Below are 23,446 nucleotides of genomic sequence, written 5' to 3' on the forward strand. Positions count from 1 at the left end.
GCGGGTTCTGATTTGGGGGCCTGGGGTGAGCCCTGAAATTCTGCATTTCCAACAAGTTCCGGGGACGGACTGGGGAGGGTGCTGACGCTGCCCGGCCCACGGACCACACTTGGAGAGCGGAGGTTCTGGAGAATAGGAAAACCTGTGTAAACGTTTTCTATTGCAGCTTGGTGTCACACAGCCGTCCTAGAAGCCGCCCCTGCGCCCGGTATCTCCCGCGGCCGCCAGGTAGCTGGCGGTGACAATGGCTGCAGGGCAGCGCCCTGCTAAGTGCAGGGGTGAAGGTCTGCAGGCCCTGCTAACCACGCCCTTCTCTTCCCCAGGGGAGGAGCGCCCCCGGGACTCCCCGGGCCCGGCGGAGGCCCAGGCGCCGGCCGGGGTGGAGACCGGCGGGAGAGCGAGCCGCCGCTGCTGGACGTGCTCCCGGGCGCAGCTCAAGAAGATCTTCTGGGGCGTGGCGGTCGTGCTGTGCGTGTGCTCCTCGTGGGCGGGCTCCACGCAGCTCGCCAAGCTGACCTTCAGGAAGTTCGACGCGCCCTTCACCCTCACGTGGTTTGCCACCAACTGGAACTTTTTATTCTTCCCGTTGTACTACGTGGGGCACGTCTGCAAGTCCACAGAGAAGCAGTCTGTGAAGCAGAGATACAGGTAAGCGCGTCCTGCATGAGGAGGCCTCCTGACCCGGGGCTGCTCCATCCAGCGCTGACTCTGCAGAGCTGCCCCTGGTGGCAGGCGCTGGGATGAGCCAGTGGGAGCCCGTGGAGAGATGTCGCAGTGAATGCACCTGCTCTCTGAGAGGGGTAGGGAGCAGAATTCTCTCTACCCTGGGTAGTGAACGCCTCCTTCCTCTGCCTCTCTGCCTCCTGCCCCTCAGCCCTGGGACCACCTTTATATAAAAGCAGGCAGCAGTGTCTTCCAGAGACAGCAAGTAGTAGGTTCCCAGAAAGCTTAGAAATGGGATAACTGTGTAGCGCAGTTCATCCCTCAGCAAGCTGGGGTGAGGACCGCAAGGCCATGGGGCCAGGTCACTCGGACGCCTCCTGTAGCTGACTTCCCTCACGGAGATGCTCGCTGCAGAGACTTCCTTACTCATCCTCTTTCTGATCCCAAGACATGCCCTGCTTCGGGTATGTAATTGCATGGGTCTGAATACCTCCCAGTGTGATGGTAAAAACCAAAGCAGTGTCTGGGCTTTGTTGACTCTATTTTCTCAAATGGAGTCCATTGGGATGACGTCCCTTTCAAAAAGAGGCCAGAAACCCTGACCTCAACCTCTACCTCAGTATGCAGGAGGGCTCATGCAGCCCTCCCCGGGAGTCACATTGTCGGTGTTGACCCATGGCGCTCATCTGTGCCTATAAGAGCATCTAGTGTTTCCCCAAAGTAGAGGCCTTCTGTGGGCCATGTCAAGGGCTGTCCCAAATCAGGCCTAGTCAAAAAAAAAAAAAAAAAAAAAAAAACAGAAATGAATGCTGGCCAAGGTGACACAGCAGGCCCTGGAAACTCATCTTTTATCAGTCCCAGAGGTGAGGAGAAAGTGAGCATTTAAGAGTCTTCATTCCTTCACCACTGCCTTCGTCCCCACCACACCCCACTCTGCCAAACACATACCCCCGTAAGATTGCTATGTCCTGAAGTTCCCCTTAGAAGATACAGGATAACTAAAAACATCATTGGGTCCAAGGAACAAAGAGGTTTGGAAATGGAGGTCTACACCTGGACCAGAATTTCTTTCTGGGAATCTACCATTTTGTCCCTGTAAACTTGTAGCTGGAAGTATGGTGTGATACTTTTTTAATGTTCGGAGGGAATTTGGCCTGGCTCCTTTAAAAGACCTACTTGTAAATCACAGCATGAATTCTGGAGGAGGGGGCTCTGATGGAGCTTGACTAGAATCACATGGCCAGTCTCACAGGTCCCCTTAGTGAAACAGCTTTGGTGCAAAGAATTCTGATCCTCAGGGTTGACCTAACCCAGTGGCTCATGGACCAGCCAGAAATTGCTAAAGAGGCACTTAATGCACCCTCTTCTGAATAGAAGCCAAAAACAGAAGGAAACAAATCATTAGGGCCCAAGATTGTCCCAAAGGCAAGAGTAAAATAGTCCCAGAGAAAAGCTAATATTTAGTAAATGATGTATTTAACAGTTAAGTATCCCTACGTGTATTTAATTTGTAATTAGGCATTTGCCTTTCATTAAAACTGATTAGGATGCTATGCTACTGCCTCTAATGAAATGCTAAAAGTGAGCTTATATGCACTTTCTTGATCAAGAATTTTTGGGAGGGAAGATGAAATGCTTCTTTCCTGCTACCTTCAACCATACAGGCTGAAAGACACCCCCACAAGTGGTAACACTGGCTGTTGTCCCAAATGCACTCCATGGCTACCACTTACCTGGGGAGAAGACTGTCACCGCCAGCCACTTAGGGCAGGCCTGGCACCATTAAACTATTGTACTGAAAACCACACAGAAGGAATCAAGATCAGTGGTGCTTATGTGGTCAAAGTAGGAAAAAATGAAAGGTCATTGAAGATTAGTTATACATAGAAAAACATCAGCACCTTGGTTTCAACCTATTGTCTTCCCATAAAAAGTGCTCAAAAAGAACCATTAAAACAATCTGGTGACTGCCCTGTTAACTGGCGAACAATGTAAAAGAGGGAGGATAATCCCAACTTTATTAGTGAAACTTATTAAAACCTTTCCCAATTTCTGTCTTCACATTCTGCTCCAGCTCTTTAAAAAAGTTGTTTTTTTGTTTTGTTTTTTGGTTTTTGTTTGTTTGTTTCTGATTGTAAGCTGTGTTAGCCCCGTGGCTAGGCAGAGCTGCTAATTTACCAGCCAATTATTAAGCGTGTCAATCAAGCCATATACACCATTGGAGGGGTGAAGAGAGATCCTTCCTCAAAAGGAGAGAGACATTTTAACATTGCAGACCTTCCTTAGGAAATCACAACTCTGCCACAGCTCATATTGGGAGTACTTTAAACAGACTTTGGGATTCTCAGAGATCAAGGAAGACTGAAATCACATCTTTCATCTTCATGCTTTTATCAAAATTATTGCCAGAGAGATTTTGAGTTGTCTGAGATGAGTCTGTTGGCTAAAAGTGTTCAGCAGGGAGCTGGGAAGAAAAGGAGATGAACAGAGACCTGTTCCACCGAGAGGGGAGCTGGACAGATACAGCCGCTTTTCCTGCAGTTATCAGGAGGCAATCAGATGGAAGCTTCTTTTCTCTAAACCCTCCCCAACTGAGCTGTTTCCCCAGGGTGAATTCAGAGCGGAGAGAGGAAGGCATGTGTTCCCCAGCACAGAGCTCCGCAAACTGCAACGCCCTGTGAGGCTCCCTGGGGTCTTGTTGAAGGCAGACTCTGATTCAGTAGGTCTGGGTGGATCTGAGATTCCACTTTTCTTAGGAACTTCCAGGGAATCCTAGTGCTGCCGGCCCACGGGCTGCACTTTAACTGTAAATGCCCTGGAGTTGTTGAGTCCCAGCTACAGATTTTTTTTTAATGCTGCTGATTTTACCAAATGTTAGAACTAGGACTCACCTCACCATGTAGAACTGATGAGTGAATCCACTGGGCCCCAGAGGATGTTTGAGCTCTGGTCCTCTTCGAGCCCTGGTCTTCTGCCACTCGTGACAGGAGGCTCCGTGGTCAAGTCCTCAAAGCTCTCAGAGCCTCAGATGCCCATTTGTAAATGGGAGGTGATGATATATGCACTGTCTTGCACAAAAGACTGCTGTGTGATCAAATGACACACTGTACATGAAAGCGCCCTATAAACTGTAACATGTTGTGTAAATGCGAGGAACCAGTACTGTGTTGTGATAGCCTCTGCGGGTTATACTGAAGGCTGTTGCCCGTGCTTTGTTCATTGGCTACCTCATGGTGGCCAATTTAAACTACAAGAGTGTCAACCCTTACGCTGCATGCAAGTGTCAGTCCTGAAGAAATCAACTTGTGGCCCTAGTGGCTTCACAGGGCATAAAAGAACACTGATTAGGGCTTCTCATGACCAGATACTGTTGTCAGGAATTAGACGTGAATGGGCAAACCTCATATGGGTTTTCAGCCCCTGCCTTATAGTCTTCCCAGCAAGCACTCAACCATCCAGGTGTACAATGAGCTGCTTCCTTCTCCAATATGATAGGCAGCCCAACCCTTACCTTCCCTGTTTCTCACTGAAGCTGGCCTCAGGGATGTTCTGAGGAAGCAATAGTGCCCAGAACTCAGAGAGGGCTTCAGTCATGAGATGCTTGCGGCTGCTTGGGAACCACAGTCTCCTGGACCACCTAGCATCTGGGGGAGGCACAGGGAGGTGGCTGTATCGGGTCTGTGTTTGGGAGAGACTGTTGAGCACAGGTGTGATGACACACAGCCTCCTGGCCCCTCTGACCCTGGAACAGGAATGCAGCTTTTCAGATCTGAGAGGTCAGCAGAGCTGGAGCAGATCTGGGGCATTTTCATTCTTGTTCAAAGGTCTTCCAGGAATTTGCAGCAGTAATGACCTGTTTTCAAAAGCAAGTGCTGAGACCTTCTGCTATCACACGGCTGCCAAGAAAAGTGAACGGTGCAGTGGTGACAGATGTTTTTCTCTGCCTTTTGTAGTTCCAGGCTTTCTGTAAGCCAGCCAATTGATTCTGCTTCAGATATTCTGAGCAACAGTAGAGCCCAGAAAGGGAAAAGGGCAGTTTAGATGCCTTTCATCTTAACCCCTGCAAGGGCCGGGTGTGTGTACCTTGCCACCCAGACTTACGCAGGAACCATATCGGGTCTTGCAGCTGTAACATTCATTGGCCATTTAAAATCTAAAGAGCAGAGTGGAGCAGTTGCAATCTGGAGCTTTGTTCTGAAAATAGTTACTGTGCATCTTCTCTAGGCAATGCACTAGAACTACAAGATAAATGGACTCTGTCCTCCAGGAGCCCAAAACCTGAAAGGGAGTCAGATAGCCAAACAGGGTGGGGGTGCATGCAAGGTAGCTGAGAGTGGGGGAAGGCCCAGATACATGTGTCCTGGGGCAGGGTACAAAAGTTTCTTAGAAGAAGTTAGGTAGGGCCTGGCGCTGTGGCTAATGTCTGTAATCCCAGCACTTTGGGGGGCTGAGGCGGGCAGATTGATTGAGCCTGGGAGTTCAAGACCAGCCTTGGCAACATGGCAAAACCGTCTCTACTAAAAATACAAAAATTAGCCAGGCGTGATGGTGCACCTGTAGTCCCAGCTACCCAGGGGACTAGGCAGGAGGATCACCTGAGCCTTGGGAGGTTGAGGCTACAATAAGCAGTGATCAGGCCACTGCGCTCCAGCCTGGGTAACAGCGTGAGACCCTGTGTCCAAAAAAAATAATAATAAAATAAATAAGTAAGCCAGAAACAATTTATTTAAGGACAAGCAGATGGTTCTCTAGGTGCTGAAGGAGAAGGTCAAGAATATTCTAAGCAGACAGTAGCCTGCATAAAGGACACAGGCTGGACACAGAACACAGAGCTCTTCCCAGGATGTAGGATGTAAGTGGGGTAAGGTGAGAGAGAAGACTCGGCAGTTAGGTGGAGCAGATGCTGGCGAGCCTCCTACGCTATGCTGAGGAGTTTCACTTCCGGTGTGAATATCAGCAGGAGTCATGGAAGCAGTGATCAGATTGGATCTTTCAAAATGCAGCTGCTGCCACTCTGTAGAAAATGGAATGAAGGACAAGGCTGGAGGTCAATCCAGGTCAACAAATACTTCCTTGATATCTATGTGGGCACATGGACAGACGTGAATGACAGCTGTTGTTCTTGACCCTAAGGAACTCACAACTGAGTGGGAGACAGTCTCCTATTAAAAAAAATAAATAAAATAAAATGTAAGGAGGAAGTGGGGCAAGAGCTGAGGGCAGACTGTCTTGGCTGTAGCTTGGGTGTGAGGGACAAGGGCACAGTAGATCTTGGGACTCCAAATTCAGCTGAAGGTCCATTGGGAAGGACTTGGGGTGCCCAATCAAGGAGTTGGGGCTGTATTTGCCAGGCAAGTGGAGCCTCCAGAAGTTTCTGGTATAATCAGCTGCTTTCAAAAGTAGGATTCATGGTACTAATTATGTAACTGGCTGCAGCATATGGTCCCAATTCAGATAAGAGGTGGAATGACTGTCAGGTGTTTGTTTGTTGGGGGACAGGATGCCTAGTTCCTGAGCAGTAGCAAGAATTTTGAGTGTGAATCCTGAAGTATTATGAAACTTGTTTGAACTGTCAACTTTTTGAGACTTACATCACACTCTTCTGTTAATAAAAAGCATTCTAATTGTCACTTTCGCCAAACCCAAGTGTTCTGAAAACATGGGGAATATCTTCTTTCCAGGAAATATACGTACAGTTTTTCAGGCACAATGGTAAATGCCAAGGCATTGCCAAGGGAGCCCTGTTTAGCGAAGCTCAGCATCTCCTTGCCTTCCTGCTGTCAGGCCTCACATTTCAGAAAGCTGATGTGTTTCTTACCCTGAGCCCCAGGCACATTCCAGCCTGTTGTTCCAGGATCAACAGTTGTTCTTTATAGCATAAGGCCCTTTTGGAAACAAGGTGACAGGGCCCCTCATCCTAGGAGAGAGATAGTACTTCGTTCATTCCACAAAATCTTTCCAGCACCTTCTCTGTCTCAGGTGCTGTTCTAGGAACTGAGGATACAGCAGTGATGAGATCAAGTGGAAATTTCCTTTACCTTCACCCTTCCTCCTACCTTATAGCAGTCTCATTTCTTGTCTGATTTCTTCGTTGTTGTTGTATTAAATAGTTTTTGTAAAGGTGAGGTTTCGCCATGTTGCCCAGGCTAATCTCCTATTCCTGTTCTCAAGCGATCCACTCGCCTTGGCTTCCCAAAGTGCTGGGATTATAGGCATGAGCCACTGCACCCAGCCTTTCCTGTCTGATTTCTAAGAATTATCCACCCAGAAAGTGATGAGCTATATTCAGAACTCTTACAGTTGATGTTTTTGTTGTTTGTTTGTTTATTTTTGTAACTGGTTTAGAAAAAATTGACAAAATATTGGAAGACTGCAGTTTGTAATTTGGCCCATGGCTTGAGTGTGCTGGTGAATAATGGCAATTATGCATACACATCCTCATGTATAGCCAGATTTGGCTAGCCTAAGGCAAAATACCATGCCCCATGCACTCTGTCTCTCTCTCTCTCTCTCACACACACACACACACACATACACACACATAGCCAGCTGAGTAGCAGATGTCTGGTACAGCCACAGGAAATCATGTAATCAATGCTCCAAGTCCAAATGAGAAGTCATAATGGGCACCGGTGTCAGCAAAGGAAGAAATGAGATGGGGGAAGCTGAATAGGTTTGGGTTGTCTCTGCCTGTTTTAAGACAACACTTGCCATATTCAAGAATACATCAGTGGTGAAATGAAACAGAACATTGTCCACATGCCCCAGATTGTGACATCACCTTCCTGAGTTTACACCAGGTCCCACCACTCTATAGAGTCTTCGCTTTCATCCTATCATTGTGTTATTCATAGATTAGCTCATTTATTTTTCCTCTGGCATCTCGCCCACCCCACCACCACATCTCAGTTAACAGATGCTGACTTCATCCCAGTGAAATTCAATGACAGCCAAACACCCCTACAGTCAAGTTCAGAATATTCTTTCTACAAGTGATTTTTAGGCTTTCACTGAGGCAAGCAGAACATTTTCATTACCTCTTGATCTCCTTTTTTCTATACTTCAGCCATCCCACATCCCAATTATCTGAGATTGCTATTCATTTTTGAACAGATATCAAGGATATGGCCTTGAAGTTTAGCAGTTTAAGAAAGTTATCTGTCTTAAAACCTTATAATTCCAGAGCTTGTCTTGTTCAGCTATAGCAATGTTGTTTCAATTTCACTGAAATTCTTTGAAAGGTCAGTTCCAATGCTCATGTTTGTGTTTAAGGTGTGGGTTTGAAGAATAACAGCCATTTAAATAACTGCCATATGAGTGTAATTATGACTCTTGTGGGGTCATGTTACCTCAGGCTGGAATTATCAACAAGGGATTTGGTAACATTTTTAGCATTAAGTGCCATGGTCCCTGTGAATATTTGCGAGATCAGTGTGACAGTGAAATCGAAGGTGGGAAGCAATGAAGGATGGTCTCCCAGAGGAGCATCCTTCAACTGGTGGATTTCGAGGAGCAGTTAATCTTTGTGCTGGTCAGATGAGGAGGAGGGCCCATGTAGGTGGCAAACAAAAGTCACAAGTGTGTACAGATTTGCAGGATGTAACCAGTATGCTCAGGCACCACCCCATCCCAATGTAAGAAATGTGGAGTCATTTCTTACTTTCCAGGTGATTTCTCATCATTGAGTCAAGACTAGTGAGCCAGCCGATAGGCACACTGAAACTTAAAAATCTCACCACATTTAGCAAAAGATCATCTGCACAGAGACCTGGAAAGATCCAAAAAATGACTTTGAGGATTCTCTGATCCAACTCATTCATGTTATCAATGAATCCAGAGATGCTCAGAGAAAGGGCAGGAGAGCGCTGTTCTCTGCAGCCTCAGACCTCTCCAGAAATACTACCAGGAAAGAAGTGGGTCAACACTATCTCTCCTCATAGGAAGGAACCTGGAGGCAGTGCCTGGGCAGGATGGAGCAACAGGGGTAGGAGTGCTACTAGCCCATGTTGCAATATTGCGATAGATGATAAGAACACATGCTTGCCATTAGATAGTTTGGGCAGGAAACTCAGCTCTTCCTTTATTTGGCAACATGGTCATAGATAAGTCAACTGAAAGCTCTTAGTCTCAGCTCTTACCCGAAAAAACATGGAGACTTTAATTCCCACTTCCAAAGGTTACTGTGGGATTGAGTGCCCCTCCCGTGGGCTCCCACAGCTCCTGTGTAGACCATGTGTTTGAAATGAACAAAATTAAACATGGTAGTGTGTATAAAGTTCCAAACTGTTCTTGGTCCAGGGATTTCCTATCCATCTTTGGTTGAGTCCTAATGTGGATGCCAAAACTCATTCAAACCATGCCTACTGTTCTCTCCAAATCATAAAGTGAGGATGATGATGTCATAAAATGATTCTGATGATGATAATGATAATGATTATGAAGTCATAAAATGATGAGGGAGAGGGCCGGGCATGGTGGCTCATCCTGTAATCCCAGCATTTTGGGAGGCTGAGTCAGGCGGATCACTTGAGCCCAGGAGTTCAAGATCAGCCTGGCCAACATGATGAAACCCCATCTCTACTGAAAATACAAAGCTGGACATGGTGGCACATGCCTGTAGTCGCAGCATTTTGGGAGGCTGAGGTAGGAGAATCGCTTGAATCCAGGAGGCAGAGGTTGCAGTGAGCCAAGATCGTGCCACTGCACTCCAGCCTGGGTGACAGTGAGACCCTGTCTGAAAAAATATATATATACACACACACACACACACACACACACACAAAATACACATATACATGTATGTGTATTTTGTGTGTGTGTGTGTGTGTGTGTGTGTGTGTGTATAGACAAGGAGGAGGTCCTAAAATGATGATGATGAGGAGGAGGTCATAAAATAATAATGAAGATGATGATAACATAGTAGAACCCCAGGTAACTGAGTCTTCCTCCTTATAAAGATTCAGTTCAGATTAACTAGGTAGATGATTTGGAGCCCACAGCAAGAAGGACAGCATTGTGCCCTGTCATTATTTTAGGCTGTTGCAGGAGGAAGGAGCCTTTCTTGGCAGAGATGAACTTTAAGACAAGTCCTGACAGGAGAGGCAGAGAACTGAAGTGGAACTTATCATTGTCATGACGTTCCAGGGTATGAGCTGGAAGCCAGATGGAAATGTGAGGTGATCCATTTGTCTAGAAAGCAATGTCCTGTCAAGCTCTTGACGCTTTTTATTTTTCAAAAGCTTAAAAGCAAAAAAGAGAAAACATGCTAGTGCCATGCAGAAGCTAAAGCAGATGTGTTTCTTCTCTTTCTTTTCTTTTCCACTGGCACCCCTTTTGCCTTTATTGTATACAAATCCTAGCTAAATTGGAATGACCACCCTGCCCTTCATAGAAACAGACATTTTACTGGCTTCCCAAATAACTAGCCCACCTTCCTGCCCCATGCGGCACAGGAGTACCTACTAGTGTTGTACCCACAGGAGGCCCCAGGGATATGGAAAGGAATGAGACCACGTGTTGAGGGAAGGGACCCGAGCTTTGAGTCAGGCTTGTTCCAGTTCTCAGATCTGCTGTTTACACCTCACATGACTTTGGGTAAGTTATTTGTAACGGCTCCTGCAGCCTCCGTTTTCTCATATTTAAAAATGGATCCAGGATGGGCGCGGTGGCTCACGTCTGTAATCCCAGCACTTTGGGAGGCAGAGGTGGGTGGATCACCTGAGGTCAGGAGTTCAAGACCAGCCTGACCAACATGGCAAAACCCCATTTCTACTAAAAATACAAAATTAGCTGGGCACGGTAGCACATGCCTGTAATCCCAGCTACTTGGGAGGCTGAGGCAGGAGAATTGCTTGAACCCAGAAGGCGGAGGTTGCAGGGAGCTGAGATTGCACCACTGCACTCCAGCCTGGGCAACAAGAGTGACACTCCGTCTCAAAAAAGAAAAAAAATGGAGCCAATAATGCCTGTTTACACAGTGGGCTTCAAGGTTTGGGGTGCAAATCAGCTCACCTGGAACACGGCCCTGGGTCAGTGCTGCAGTAACAGTGGTCACTGCTACTCCTGCTGCTGGTCAACGATTACTTGAGTGGTGGTTATTGTTGTTCATTGTCCATCTCTTCCTTGCTGGCCTTTCTGCACATGCCGTATTTCTTTGAGTAATAATCCATTTCTAATTGAGCCATAGGGTAAAGACTTTTTGGCACTTGCATTCTCTCCCATGTTATTTTGTGATATCACATTCCACATAAGCTTTCCTTGGCTAATGAACCAGGAGCCAGTGGGAACAGGAATCACTGGAAATTGCTATGCCGGATTTTTAAACCAAAATCAAAGCACATGCTTTTGGATAGCCAGTGTCTGTGCTAAGTGCTCCATAGAGTCAGCCTCCACTTCCCCAGAATGCGGCTGTGTCTACTTCAAGCATGAGCCAGAACAGTTGGGGCCACATGCCTATCCCATCTTGGGCCAGGCGTCCCCTCCACCCACTCCCCAGCCCGCTGCAGATCTGGTCCTAAAAGAGAAGGGGGTTCCACAGGAGGGTCCCTAGGAAACTTCCTCTGATGCATTTTCCAGCCTGGGTCATCCCGTTCAAAGAGAGGTTCCAGCTGTGAGTGCGTTCACTGTGTCTTCCAGCTGGTGAACTTGTTCTTGGAAAGCTCTTAATTATTTAAAGTGCATATTGGTTTTTGTGACCACGCCTCAAACTGTCTAGCTGAGTTTGTTAAAAAAGACAAAAAATCCAGTTGGCCAGAGTAATCTCCCTTTTCTGATATTAGGGCAAGTTCTATTCATATGCTTCCTGGATCATTTAAAATACAACTGTACTAATTACATTCACCTCCTCTGCTGGATTCTATGTTGAGCAGAGAGAAAACAAAGATGATTTATGTACTTAATGTAACATTCAGGAGTGCATCAGAATCATTTCACGCTTTTCTTACCTAAGTGCCTTATTTTATGACACTTACATTTAATGAGTTACTCTCAATCGTATATACATTATTAATTTATAACAAAATAAATTAAAAGCACTGGATACTAAAGCTCCCTTGTTGCAGAAACACATCATTAGACACTAGATAGCATTATTTTGCTACATGTTTCTCTGAGGGAAAAACAGAAGAGAACTTTTTCAAAGAAAGACTTTAAGTCTTCCGCCAACAAAATGGAGACAGGCTTGTCAGTATTTTACTATGAATTAGTGGAGATGGGGGATGGGTCTTCCAAATGCTTATTGGTTATTTTTAAACTGTTTGTTTTGGCCGGGCACGGTAGCTCACGCCTGTAATCCCAGCACTTTGAGAGGCCAAGGTGGGCAGATCATTTGAGGTCAGAAGTTCCAGACCAGCCTGGCCAACGTGGTGAAACCTGTCTCTACTAAATACACAAAAAAATCAGCTGGGTGTGGTGGTACACACCTGTAATCCCAGCTACTCGGGAGGTTGAGGCATGAGAATCGCTTGAACCCAGGAGACAGAGGTTGTAGAGACTGCGCCACTGCACTCCAGCCTGGGTGACAGAGTGAGACTCCACCTCAAAAAAAAAAAAAATAACATGTTTTGTTTTATTAAAGTTGGATGAAAGTTCGCGTATTTATGTCCAGCTTATGAAGTACCTTTGTCTCTTGGATAAGATGTTTTCTCCCATGTAACAAGTGGAGGGAATTCACGAAGTGTATTGAGGGACACATGTAAACATGCATTTTGCAGAATCCTTTTAGGGGATGTAAAAAGTGTGTAATAGATCTTTCCTAAAGAGGAAAGTTAGCACCTTCTAGGTTTCCTGACCAAGCCCCCGGCTCTCAGGAGTCCTAAGCAAGCCACTAGTGTCCTGTTTGACTTTGCAAAGACACATCATTCTGAGACAGAGATGGGTAACTCTGAAGCCAAGATCCCTGCCCCTCCTGCTACAGTAATGGGTTGCTGCAGGGAGGACTGTGCAGCCAGAGACTACTACATCTCCCAGCCTTCCCTGGCATCTAACTTGGGCTAAGGGACTTCCCTCCAAAGGGCTAGGAGTCAACCAAGACAGATAAGAAGCAGATGGGCATTTTCCTCCACTTCGCCATTCCACTGGCCACATGACAGAATCCCTAAGCTTCAAGGGATGGCACAGCTGCAAGGCAGGAGAAGGATCACCAAGGGGTTAAATGACACCTGTCAACCAATACCATGAATCAAAACTCAACTTCTGTGTGCCAACCCTCTGAACTGAAGAGTTGGACATAACAGCTAGCGTGACACTCATTACAGTCTCCATCTCTCCCCACAAGCTCAGAGTTGGAGTCAGTCTGAGAGCCTACATCCTCTACCATGCGTACTTAGATATCCTCACTGGCCAAAAGCTTCCATGTGGCTTTATTTTTATTCTGAATATAACAAAAAAAATTTTAAAGAGTATCTGGACAGAAAATGTCAATCTTTGAACACCACAAGGAGAGGGATCAGGTCTGTCTTGCTCACCTGCATATCCCAGCACCTTGCACAGTGCCTGGGGGGGTGCTGGTAGAAAGGGGTGGGGGGAAGGAAGAAATTACACATGGACAATGGTGGTATTGCCAATCTTGTGTTCACAATCAGAGTAGACTTGCTAAGATCAGCTCTTGGCAGGCAATCTCCAAGGAGCAATGCAGGAATCATTTCCCTCTGTCCTTATAATAAGCTGTTCCTCTATCATCCCAAACGATAAACTAATCCTATTCTGAAAGAGCCCTTGAATGACAAAGTAAGTGTTAGAAAAAGAAGTGCGTGATTATCAGACTTTTTTTTTTTTTTTTTTTTTTTTTTTGGAAATTAGTCAGGTCTGAAATTAGTAGACTAGCACAGGGGACGTTCCATTATGCCATCCGATTGAACTGAGAGCAAAAACCCATCTTCAGGAAGTTTCAGTTCCACATTTATACTGGCTAGAATTTCAAAAGCTCCTAAAACTCACTGAGTCCTGGAAGAGAAGAATTTAGAGGATTTGTGCATTTAGGGTCTTAAAAGTCCTGCTAACTTTTTTATCTATGTAAAATATGTATTATGTGTAAATGTGTTTTTTACATGCATAGACTATATAATGATCAAGTCAGTATTGGGGGTATCCATCACTTTGAGTATTTGTCATTTTTATGCATTGATATCATTTCATGTCCTCTTTTCTCATTACTTTGAAATATACAAAATATTGTTTGCTAAGCATAGTCACTCTAGTCTTTTTTCTTAGTACTTTTTTCTTCTATCTAACTGTATGTTTGTCCCCATTAACCAACTTCTCTTCACTCCTACCCTCTACCACCACCTACCTTCCCCAGTCTCTGGTACTATCATTCTGTTCTCTATGTCCTTGAGATCAAGTATTTTTAGCTCCTGCATGAGTGAGAACATGCAGTATTTCTCTTTCTGTGCCTGGATTATTTCAGTTAACAGAATGACCTCCGGTTCCATCCATGTTGCTGCAAATGACATGATTTTGTTCCTTTTTACAGCTGAATGGTATTCCATTGCGTATACATGCCACATTTTCTTTATCCATTTGTCCACTGATGGACGCGTAAGTTGATTCCATAACTTGGCTATTGTGAATAGTGCTGTGATAAACATGTGAGTGCAGGTATCCCTTTGAGATACTGATTTATTTTCCTTTGGATAAATACCCAGCAATGGGATTGCTTCCTGCTATGGGATTTGAGAATCTACATCTGTTTCAGTTACTATTACTCTTTAACAAACTACTCTGAACCTTAGTGGCATTAACAACTCCTTTGTTGGCATCAAGGGATGGCTTTACCCCTGCTCCATGATGTTTAGAGCGTGTGCTGGAGGGGGCAACTCAACAGCTGGGGGCTAGACACATCTGTTGTCTTCCTCCAATGTCTGGAGGTTGATGCTCGTTGTCATGGGCCACCTAAGCTGGAGCTGCCAACCTCAGGGTCTACACATGGCCTCTTCTGATGGCCTGGGCTTCCTCACAGGAGGGTGGCCCATGGTAATCACACTGCATTCATGGTTGCAGCTTAGAGCCCCAGAGGTCTCAGTGGACACACAGCAGAAACTCTTCCTTTTAGGACCTAGCCTCGAAGTCACATAATGTCACTTCCACCATAGTTTATGTCAAGGCAGTCATGAGTCTGCCCAGTTTCAAGGGGGAGGGGGACATCAACTTTGCCTCTTGACTGGAGGGTGGCAAGATCATCTCGGGGAAGAGTACGTGGAATGGGAGGTATTGCTGCTACCACCTTTGGAAAATATGATCTTCCACAGCATCTGAAGCAAAGGTGGTGTTTAGAGAGAGTCGTACTCTGGCCTCTGTTAGGAAGATGTGTTACTGAGCTAGGAAAGGCTGCCAGTGGCAGAGGCTTGGGGTTTAGGAGGTAGGAGGAGTGGCTCATATGGAGAATTCTACCAGGGCAGCAGCAGTTCACTCTCTCTAACTTGACCCCAGAGAGTAATCAGGACCCTGATTTTCCCCTGAGCTTTTGGGTGCAGTTGGCCTAGCTTCAAGCCCTTCTAGACACCCTGGGACCCACCCAGGTTCCCCTAGACTTCAGCTGCAGCGTCTGCTGTCTCCTTTCTCGGAGAAGCAGGGCCTGTATCAGTAAAGCAGAAAATAATGTCAACCTGGATAGAGAAGACTAATAATAGTGATAATAAATTATTCAGAAAGTGGAAAACTACTCTGGAGCTGCCAAATGATAAGAGCAAACACACGATGTGTTTTCTGTCCATGAATCTTCTGGATTCCTTTTTCCATACTGATGTTTTCCCCTTCTGAAGAGGTGAAATATTTTTATGCAAATAATGCCCAAGAAGTACAGTAATGCAGGCCACTTACAACACAGTCATGTAGAACCCAAGTCACGTCCTTTTATGCACTGAACTGCCAGGGGACCTAGAATTAATAAAAACCACACATAAAACAGAAACATCCATATGCTGAGTTAAGGCATGAATAAGAAATCACTCCTAGAAGTGGCGAGAACAGCAGAGCAGAGTGCTATTGTGGCTCTGTAGGTTGAGTGCTCTGAGAATTGGGAGGCCCTGTCGGCTGCTGTATGTGTTCAAGTCAGATGATGTCTGTGGGGGGTAAGGTCAGACCATGGTGCTGTCCTAGGAGCCAGGCACAGCATAGAGGAGGTGGCAGACACTGCAGGGTGTGATGGTCTCAAAATAGCAGAAACCACAGCCAAGTTCAAGATCCAGTTACCAGTTTGTGGGGCTGGAAACCTGGAAACCAAGATGTGAAACCAAACAGGTGGGAGCTTGAGCACCAGCAATGGTGTCTTAAATAGTTCCAAGGCCAAGTTGTATGGGAATGCTGGGTACTAGGTGCTTGAAACAGAAAAAGAGGAAGAGAAATTCTGTGTGGCAGGGAGTAGTGGAGTTATGTGAACGCATGGGTGCATGTATGCATGTGTCTATGTGTGCGTATGTGTATAATATAGCAATGGTTTTAAACTTTGTCATTTGCTCGTTGGGCTGGTCAGTTGATTGGCTGTTCTATTGTTTGGTGGGTTGAATGACTGGTCCATTGTTTGATAGTTAGTTTGGCTGGTCCATTGTTCGGTAGGTTGGTTGGCTGGTCCATTGTTTGGTGGGTTGAATGGCTGGTCCATTGTTTGATAGTTTGGTTGACTGGTCCGTTGTTCAGTGGGTTGGTTGACTGGTCCATTGTTCGGTGGGCTGGTTGGCTGGTCAGTTGTTCTGTGGGTCAGTTGGCTGGTCTGTTGTTCAGTGGGTTGGTTGACTGGTCCATTGTTTAGTGGGCTGGTTGGCTGGTCCATTGTTTGATGGGTCAGTTGGCTGGTCCATTGTTTGGTGGGCTGGTCGGTTGGTCAGTTGTTCTGTGGGTCAGTTGGCTGGTCCATTGTTCAGTGGGCTGGCTGACTGGTCTATTGTTTGATGTATCAGTTGGCTGATCCATTGTTTGGTGGGTTGGTTGGCTGGTTCATTTTTGGTTTCAGGGGTGTTTAGCAGAGGAACACTTCCTTCTAATTGAAAAACATCACATAAAGAAATGCCATATGGAAAAGAGATTCAAGAAGAGCTATTCTGGCTATGTTCAAAAAGCACTCATATTTTTCCCAGGCTATTTCAGATCCTCTTGATCAGAGACTAAGCCCCAAGATACAAATCTCTTCCTGCCAGAAGCACCATGTCACAGCCCAGAAATCAAGCTGTGTTCCTTGTTGCCACTTAGGTGACCAAGGTGTCTTCCCACACTCCCTGCCCTTCCAGAGTCATGGACCCCTACTCAGAGTGAAGGCCAGATGAAAACCTCACTTGCGCAGCCATCAGGAAAACCTTCAGATATGTGTGAGGGATCCTCCAGGTTTCTGCTGTTGGAATCCCTTGCTGGTACAGCAAATCCAGAGAGGGTAGATTTTGCAGGTGCTCTGGGTGAATCTTAGGGAATGCACCCCAGGAAGCAACCTGCTGACCAGTGAGTAAGAGGATTTCCTGAATCCCTGCAGGGATTTGCTAGCTAATTGTAAATGGAAAACACAGTATCCTCCTGGAAGTGGCAGGGCTGGGGCTAGGAGCAGGGAAATTGTATCCTACCCACTCAGTAGGACCCTTATCTGCTGCTCTTCCTTTAAGAGGGCCTCACCTTACATGGATGATCTCATCCTTATCACCAGCTCCAGGTGTGTATACTGTCATATTCTTCTGCTCGATTTCCCTCTATGCCTTTACACATATCTAGCTTCTTTCACAGGTTTTTTTTCTATCCCATATGGAAGCTTCCATCCTCCCTAGTGAGAAAGAGGAATTCTTCATGGCCTTGCCTGAAGGAGGCCAGCCTGTGTGTGAACCCTCAGGCAGGAGAGGGACCTCCCCCTTATCCCATGGGTCTGAACAGATTCCTTATGCCACCTCTTATGGTACATTTGGTGGGCATGTTGGCGAGGATTTCTTGCCCACCTTCATCCAAGTACCAAGTACATCTAGAGTAGTGGAGTGGTCACTGGTCTGCTGTGGGTTGGGGCAGGGGTCCTGTGGGAAGGTGAGACTGACTACCCCACCGCTGGCCAGGGCCCTGCATTTTTATTTTGCTGCAAGTAAAATTGGGTCCCCAAAATTATGTAGTCATCCTGAGGGTAAATAAGCCAATTTGAATTCAAATGCTCTCTCACTGTTATCGTTCATGGGTGAACTTGACACTTCAGTCCAAGTAGATGATTGACAGCACAGGTGTCCAGGGCATAATAACTCAGACAGACTTGTGTGCTTTTAGCCCTGAGGCTGCATCCCCCGAAGTGTGTTCCATACAATGTTAGTAATGCAGCATGTTAATTAGGCTGCTGTGGTCAAAGAAGTTTGTGGAATGTATAGTTTTTGACTGCAGAACTCCTTACTCTTTAAAGTGCTAATATGTGCCGGAACCCTCTGAGGGAGAATACAGTATGCCGTGTCTCCCAGCATATTTTACCAAACTAGGAAAAAAGCTAGAAATATATACGGGAGAAGAAGGAAATTATAGGCCCTGTAATAGACCTTCTTTTCCACTGAATGTAACACCTATGCCAGCATTCTAAGAAGCACATTTCTGAAGATACTATTTACTCAAAATAAGAGATAGATGGAACTGTGAGCTAAAAAGAGATACAATACATGGACATTGTTGGGAGGCCGAGACGGGTGGATCACGAGGTCAGGAGATCGAGACCATCCTGGCTAACACGGTGAAACCCCGTCTCTACTAAAAAGACAAAAAACTAGCCGGGCGAAGTGGCGGGCGCCTGTAGTCCCAGCTACTTGGGAGGCTGAGGCAGGAGAATGGCATAAACCCGGGAGACGGAGCTTGCAGTGAGCTGAGATCCGGCCACTGCACTCCAGCCTGGGCAACAGAGTGAGACTCCGTCTCAAAAAAAAAAAAAATACATGGACATTGGTGACTATGATAGTTAGAAAACAGTAATTTGTTTAGGACAAAGCAAAGGCAAAGAGGAGGCTAAATGGAGTGGGGCAATGGCCCCTGTCTTCACCTGTTTTTGTTGCTATAAAGGAATACCTGAGGCTGGGTAGCTTACAAAGAAAAGAAGTTCCTTTGATTCATGATTCTGCAGGATGTTCAAGAAGCATGGTGCCAGCATTTGCATTTGCATCTAGTAAGAGCCTCAGGCTGCTTCCACTCACGATGGAAGGGGAAGCAGAGATTATACGGCAAGAGAAGAAGCAAAAAGAGAGAGGAGGGGGTACCACACTCTTTTTAACAGTCTGCTGTCACAGGAACTAATAGAGTGAGAATTCACTCATGGGGGTACCACACTCTTTTTAACAGTCTGCTGTCACAGGAACTAATAGAGTGAGAATTCACTCATTACCGCTAAGACCGCACTAAGCCGTTCATGAGGGATCTGCCCCTGTGATACAAACACCTCCCATTAGGCCCCACCTCCAACACTGGGGATCAGATTTCAACATGAGATTTGGAGGGGCCAAACAAAGGAAACCATAGCGATCCCCTAGCAAATGAAGGCTGGAGGTGCATCCTGCTTGGAACAGATGACAATGCCAACAAAGTCTAAAGGGAACACCTAAGAATAATGGGGAATTTCGACATCTTGACCAATGCTGGATGCCTCATTAAACTAGACTTTGGTCCTCTAATAAATCTCTGACCTTCCTTAGGATGATTTCATTGCTCAAGAGGTAAAGGAAATAACAAGGACTGGTTTGACCAACTAGGAAAAACTGCTTAATGAGTGAAGGTTACAGGGACGAAAGAGAAAGTAACCATGGCATCCTGAAGTTTATGAAAGGAAAGTGCATGGTGAGTGGATGTATGATTTTCAATTAGGAGATCATTTGAATTGGACCCTTTCGCCCTATAGGATAACGATGGGAACAATAGTCAGGTAGAAACTATATATATAGAAGAATAGAATCCATTTACAAACTCAACCAAAACACACACACACACAAACTTTTAAATCCCTGGTAGAAAATGTAACAAAAATTTATAGAACTGCATAAAGAACTCTTTAAAACTCTCCCAAGAATCAACAACATAAAAATGTCAATCCTTCCTATGTTAATTTATAAATTGAGTGTTATCCCAATTAAAATATCCAAATGTTTGTTTTAGGAAATGGACAAGAATACTCTGGAAAAGAAGAGCAATAGGGGGAACTAGCTGTTCTACAGGTTAAAATATACTCTGAAGCCTCAGTAATTAAAGCAATGTGGTACTGGCACATGTTCAGACAAATATCCAGAAATAGACCTAAATACAGAAAGAACTTTACTACCTAATAAATTAATCTTGTATAAGTGAAGGAAAGATACACTACTTAGTAAGTAATACTGGGGCAACTAAGAAACCACCTAGAAAAAAATTAATTTGATCATACCTCCTACTATAAGCCTAGATAAATTCCAAATGGAATTTAGATGTAAAACCTGAAATCTTATGAATACTAGATAAAGACATGGAGCAATTATTTTCTTACTTATCTCACTGTGGTACAAAGTTTAGAAGTTATCAAAGAAAAGATTGATTATAAATTAAACTACCTTTTTTTTTTTTTTTTTTTTGAGACAGAGTGTCTCTGTTACCCAAGCTGGAGTGTAGTGGCATGATCTCGGCTTACTGAAACCTCTGCCTCCCGGATTCAAGTGATTCTCCTGCCTCAGCCTCCAAAGTAACTAGGATTACAGACCCACACCACCATGCCCGGCTAATTTTTGTATTTTTAGTAGAAATGGTGTTTCACCATGTTGGATAGGCTGGTCTCAAACTCCTGGCTTCAAGTGATCCGCCCACCTCAGCCTCACAAAGTGCTGGGATTATAGGCATAAGCTACCATGCTTGGCCCAAAACCATATTTTTAAAAAGTGCTTAAAGACTACTGCTTGGCAAAAAATAAAAATAAAAAATAATAATGAAATCACCATCAGCAAAGTGAAAAACCAAATTAGCAAACCGGAAGAAGTATGTGTAACTCATATGATAAACAAAGGGCTAATCTCTGTTAACAATCAACAACTCAACAGAGAAATGTACAAAGGATATAAACAGATACTGCATAGGAAAGGACATTGAAATGACTCACATATAAAAAGATGCTTACTTTCACTTTTACATGAGAAATGTGAATTAAAACATATTTTTACCTGTCAAATTAACAAATAAATTTTAAAACGGAGACTTGATAATATACCATGTTAGCAAAGCTGAGACGAAACAAGTACTTAATCCATTGCCAAGGCAGTACCCATGGCACTGATAAACCTTATGTGGAGTAATTTTTATAATACTACCTCTCAAAATCACAAAGGTGTATCTGCTTTGACCTCATAGCTTTACTCCTAGGAATTTACATTAGAGGATATACAAGCAACCTTGGACGATAAAGTTTGAACATGATATCATTGCAGCATTGTTTGTAATTAGCTAAAGATTAAAAACAACCTAAAATATTCAACAATCAGGAACTGGCTAAAGAGATTGTGGTATACAACCTTATGGTAGAATGCTGTTCAGCTGGCCAGGTGCAGTAGCTCACACCTGTAATCCCAGCACTTTCGGAGGCAGAGGCTGGTAGATCACCTGAGGTCAGGAGTTTGAAAGCAGCCTGGCCAACATGATGAAACCCCATCTCTACTAAAAATACAAAAATTAGCTGGGCGTGGTGGCATGCACCTGTAAACCCAGCTACTCAGGAGGCTGAGGCAGGAGGATCGCTTGAACGTGGGAGGCAGAGGTTGCAGTGAGCCAAAATGGTGCCATTGCACTCTGGCCTAGGCGACAAGAGCAAAAATACTTCTCAAAAAAAAAAAAAAAAAAAAGCATTAAAAAAAATGCTGTTCAGCTGTAAATAAAAGGGCTACTGTTTATGCAATAAGGAAAGATCTCTAAGAAATAGTGTTCAGTGAAAAAGCAAGATCTACTATTTGAATTTTAAAAAACTAAAAAAGGAAGAATAGATATTTATATTGCTTGAATATTCATTTAAAACTAAAAAAGAAGGATAAACAAGAAAATTTAAAATAGTGGTTTTCTATTAGTAGTATGAGAAGAGGGCAAATGGTTAAATGTATTATGTTGTCAAAAAGAAGTACATAATGAAAAAAAAAAACAGCAACAGCTAAAAAGAGAGGGGGACAGTTCCAAAAAAATAAGAACCAAGAGTATCAGTATGACCATCCAGGGTGTTCTCTAATGAGCTCAGTTTTTACAAGCACATACAGAAAATGGACAGAGAGGCACATACCCAAGGCTGAATGCCAAATAAGGTCAAGAGCAGCCTCTAGATGAGCTAAGCCTTGAACGATGTCAAGGGCAAGGACATTTTTTTTAGTCATTGTGAGGGAGAATGTAACAAGGAAGGTCAGTGTCACTGGGGGGGGTGGAGGGAGATGGCGGGATGCTAGCTGGTGATAGACAGAAAGGAGAACCGCTTCCCTATTACGACCCTGCTGCTTCTCACATGGGGATCCTTTAAGTCCTGCTTGTACTTGGGACTCTGAACTTCATCCAAGTCCAAAGCCAGGCAAAGGCTGCTCTCCCATGTGGGAAAAATTATTCTCTCGCTTGTGCCTGGATTCATTAACTTCCACGAAGACTGGCCTTGGTTTTCCTTTGGCTTAATGATCTAAGAGTACCATATTTGGCTTGTGTGTGTCCCTGTGGGCCGGTTCCTTTTTTTATGCCTTTGACTTCTTCAGAACCTCCCTGTGTACTGGCTTTCTGTATCCTTAGTAGTCTTCTCTACTCTCAAAACCCAACCCATTTGGAACTCATTTCAGCCTCAACCAGTTACACCAGACCTAACAAGTCAACCAAGAAGGCCCCCACCAGGCGTTGGGCCTCTTCTTTCCAGAGGTCACCAATGGTGCAGATGTGGGTTTTACTTTTTTGGTCTCAAACCATCAGAGAGAAATGTCACCGTCTTCTCCCATCCAAGAATAATAATCTTTAAATAGGCTAAGGACAATGAAGCACAAACTTTGTGAAGAAGGAGGTAAAATCTAAGAAAGGAGACAAGATATAAATACAATTAGCGACTTTAAAAAACCTTCAAGTCTTTAGGCCTAAGTTAATTCTATCCCAGAGTAATAAAAAGGCTTGCAAACAGGATTATAAAAGATACTATAAAGAAAAGAAATGATTTTGGAAGATCATTTCTCAGTTTTCTAAATAGTGAGAAAAAATATTCTTAACCAAACAGGCATACCACTCACTCACTGTAAAGTTCATGAAAGAATTATTTATTAACCAGTTTGTAAGCACTTAATAAACAAAGGTGTATCTAGAAGCAAGCATGGTTTCTTTATAAAAATATGCCAAATCAGCTGAAAAATCTTTGTCAACATGTTTTAGTTCATCATTGCCAATCTGGAGGGAGACATCCAGATGTTCACCACTGAACTTGTACTTTGATCCTGACTTATTAAGTACTTTTGTTAGCAACTAAGATGTACAGATATGACTGAGGTCTTTGTTATTACAAGATAATTTGTTTTTTACATAATTTATTTTTAAATGTCATTATTAATTAAAAATTTCTGCTCCGTGAAAGACATTGTTAAGAATATGAAAAGATAAGCCACCGACTGGGAGAAAATATTTACAAAACATCTGATGAAAGACTGATATCTAAAATGTACAAAGAACTCTTAAAACTAAACTACATGAAAACCCAATTCAAAAGTGGGCAAAAGATCCAAAAAGATACCTCACCAAGATGACATACAGATAGCAAATGAGTATATGAAAAGATACTCAATATCATGTCATCAGAGAATTGCAGATTAAAACAACAATGAGATACCATTAGACACCTATTAAAATA

At 44.4% G+C, this 23,446-nt stretch overlaps 1 protein-coding gene across 1 annotated transcript in view; it reads left to right on the forward strand.

Annotated features, from left to right (window-relative positions):
- SLC35F3 (solute carrier family 35 member F3) overlaps positions 1 to 23,446 on the forward strand; it is a 108,060-nt gene that overhangs the window by 16,694 nt on the left and 67,920 nt on the right. The window contains exon 2 of the mRNA XM_050770473.1: positions 324 to 648. Within this exon, the coding sequence (XP_050626430.1) occupies positions 324 to 648 (325 nt within the window). The remainder of the gene's footprint in view (positions 1 to 323; positions 649 to 23,446) is intronic.

The sequence above is a fragment of the Macaca thibetana genome, chromosome 1, assembly GCF_024542745.1.
Source record: "Macaca thibetana thibetana isolate TM-01 chromosome 1, ASM2454274v1, whole genome shotgun sequence".
NCBI classification, from domain to species: Eukaryota; Metazoa; Chordata; class Mammalia; order Primates; family Cercopithecidae; genus Macaca; species Macaca thibetana.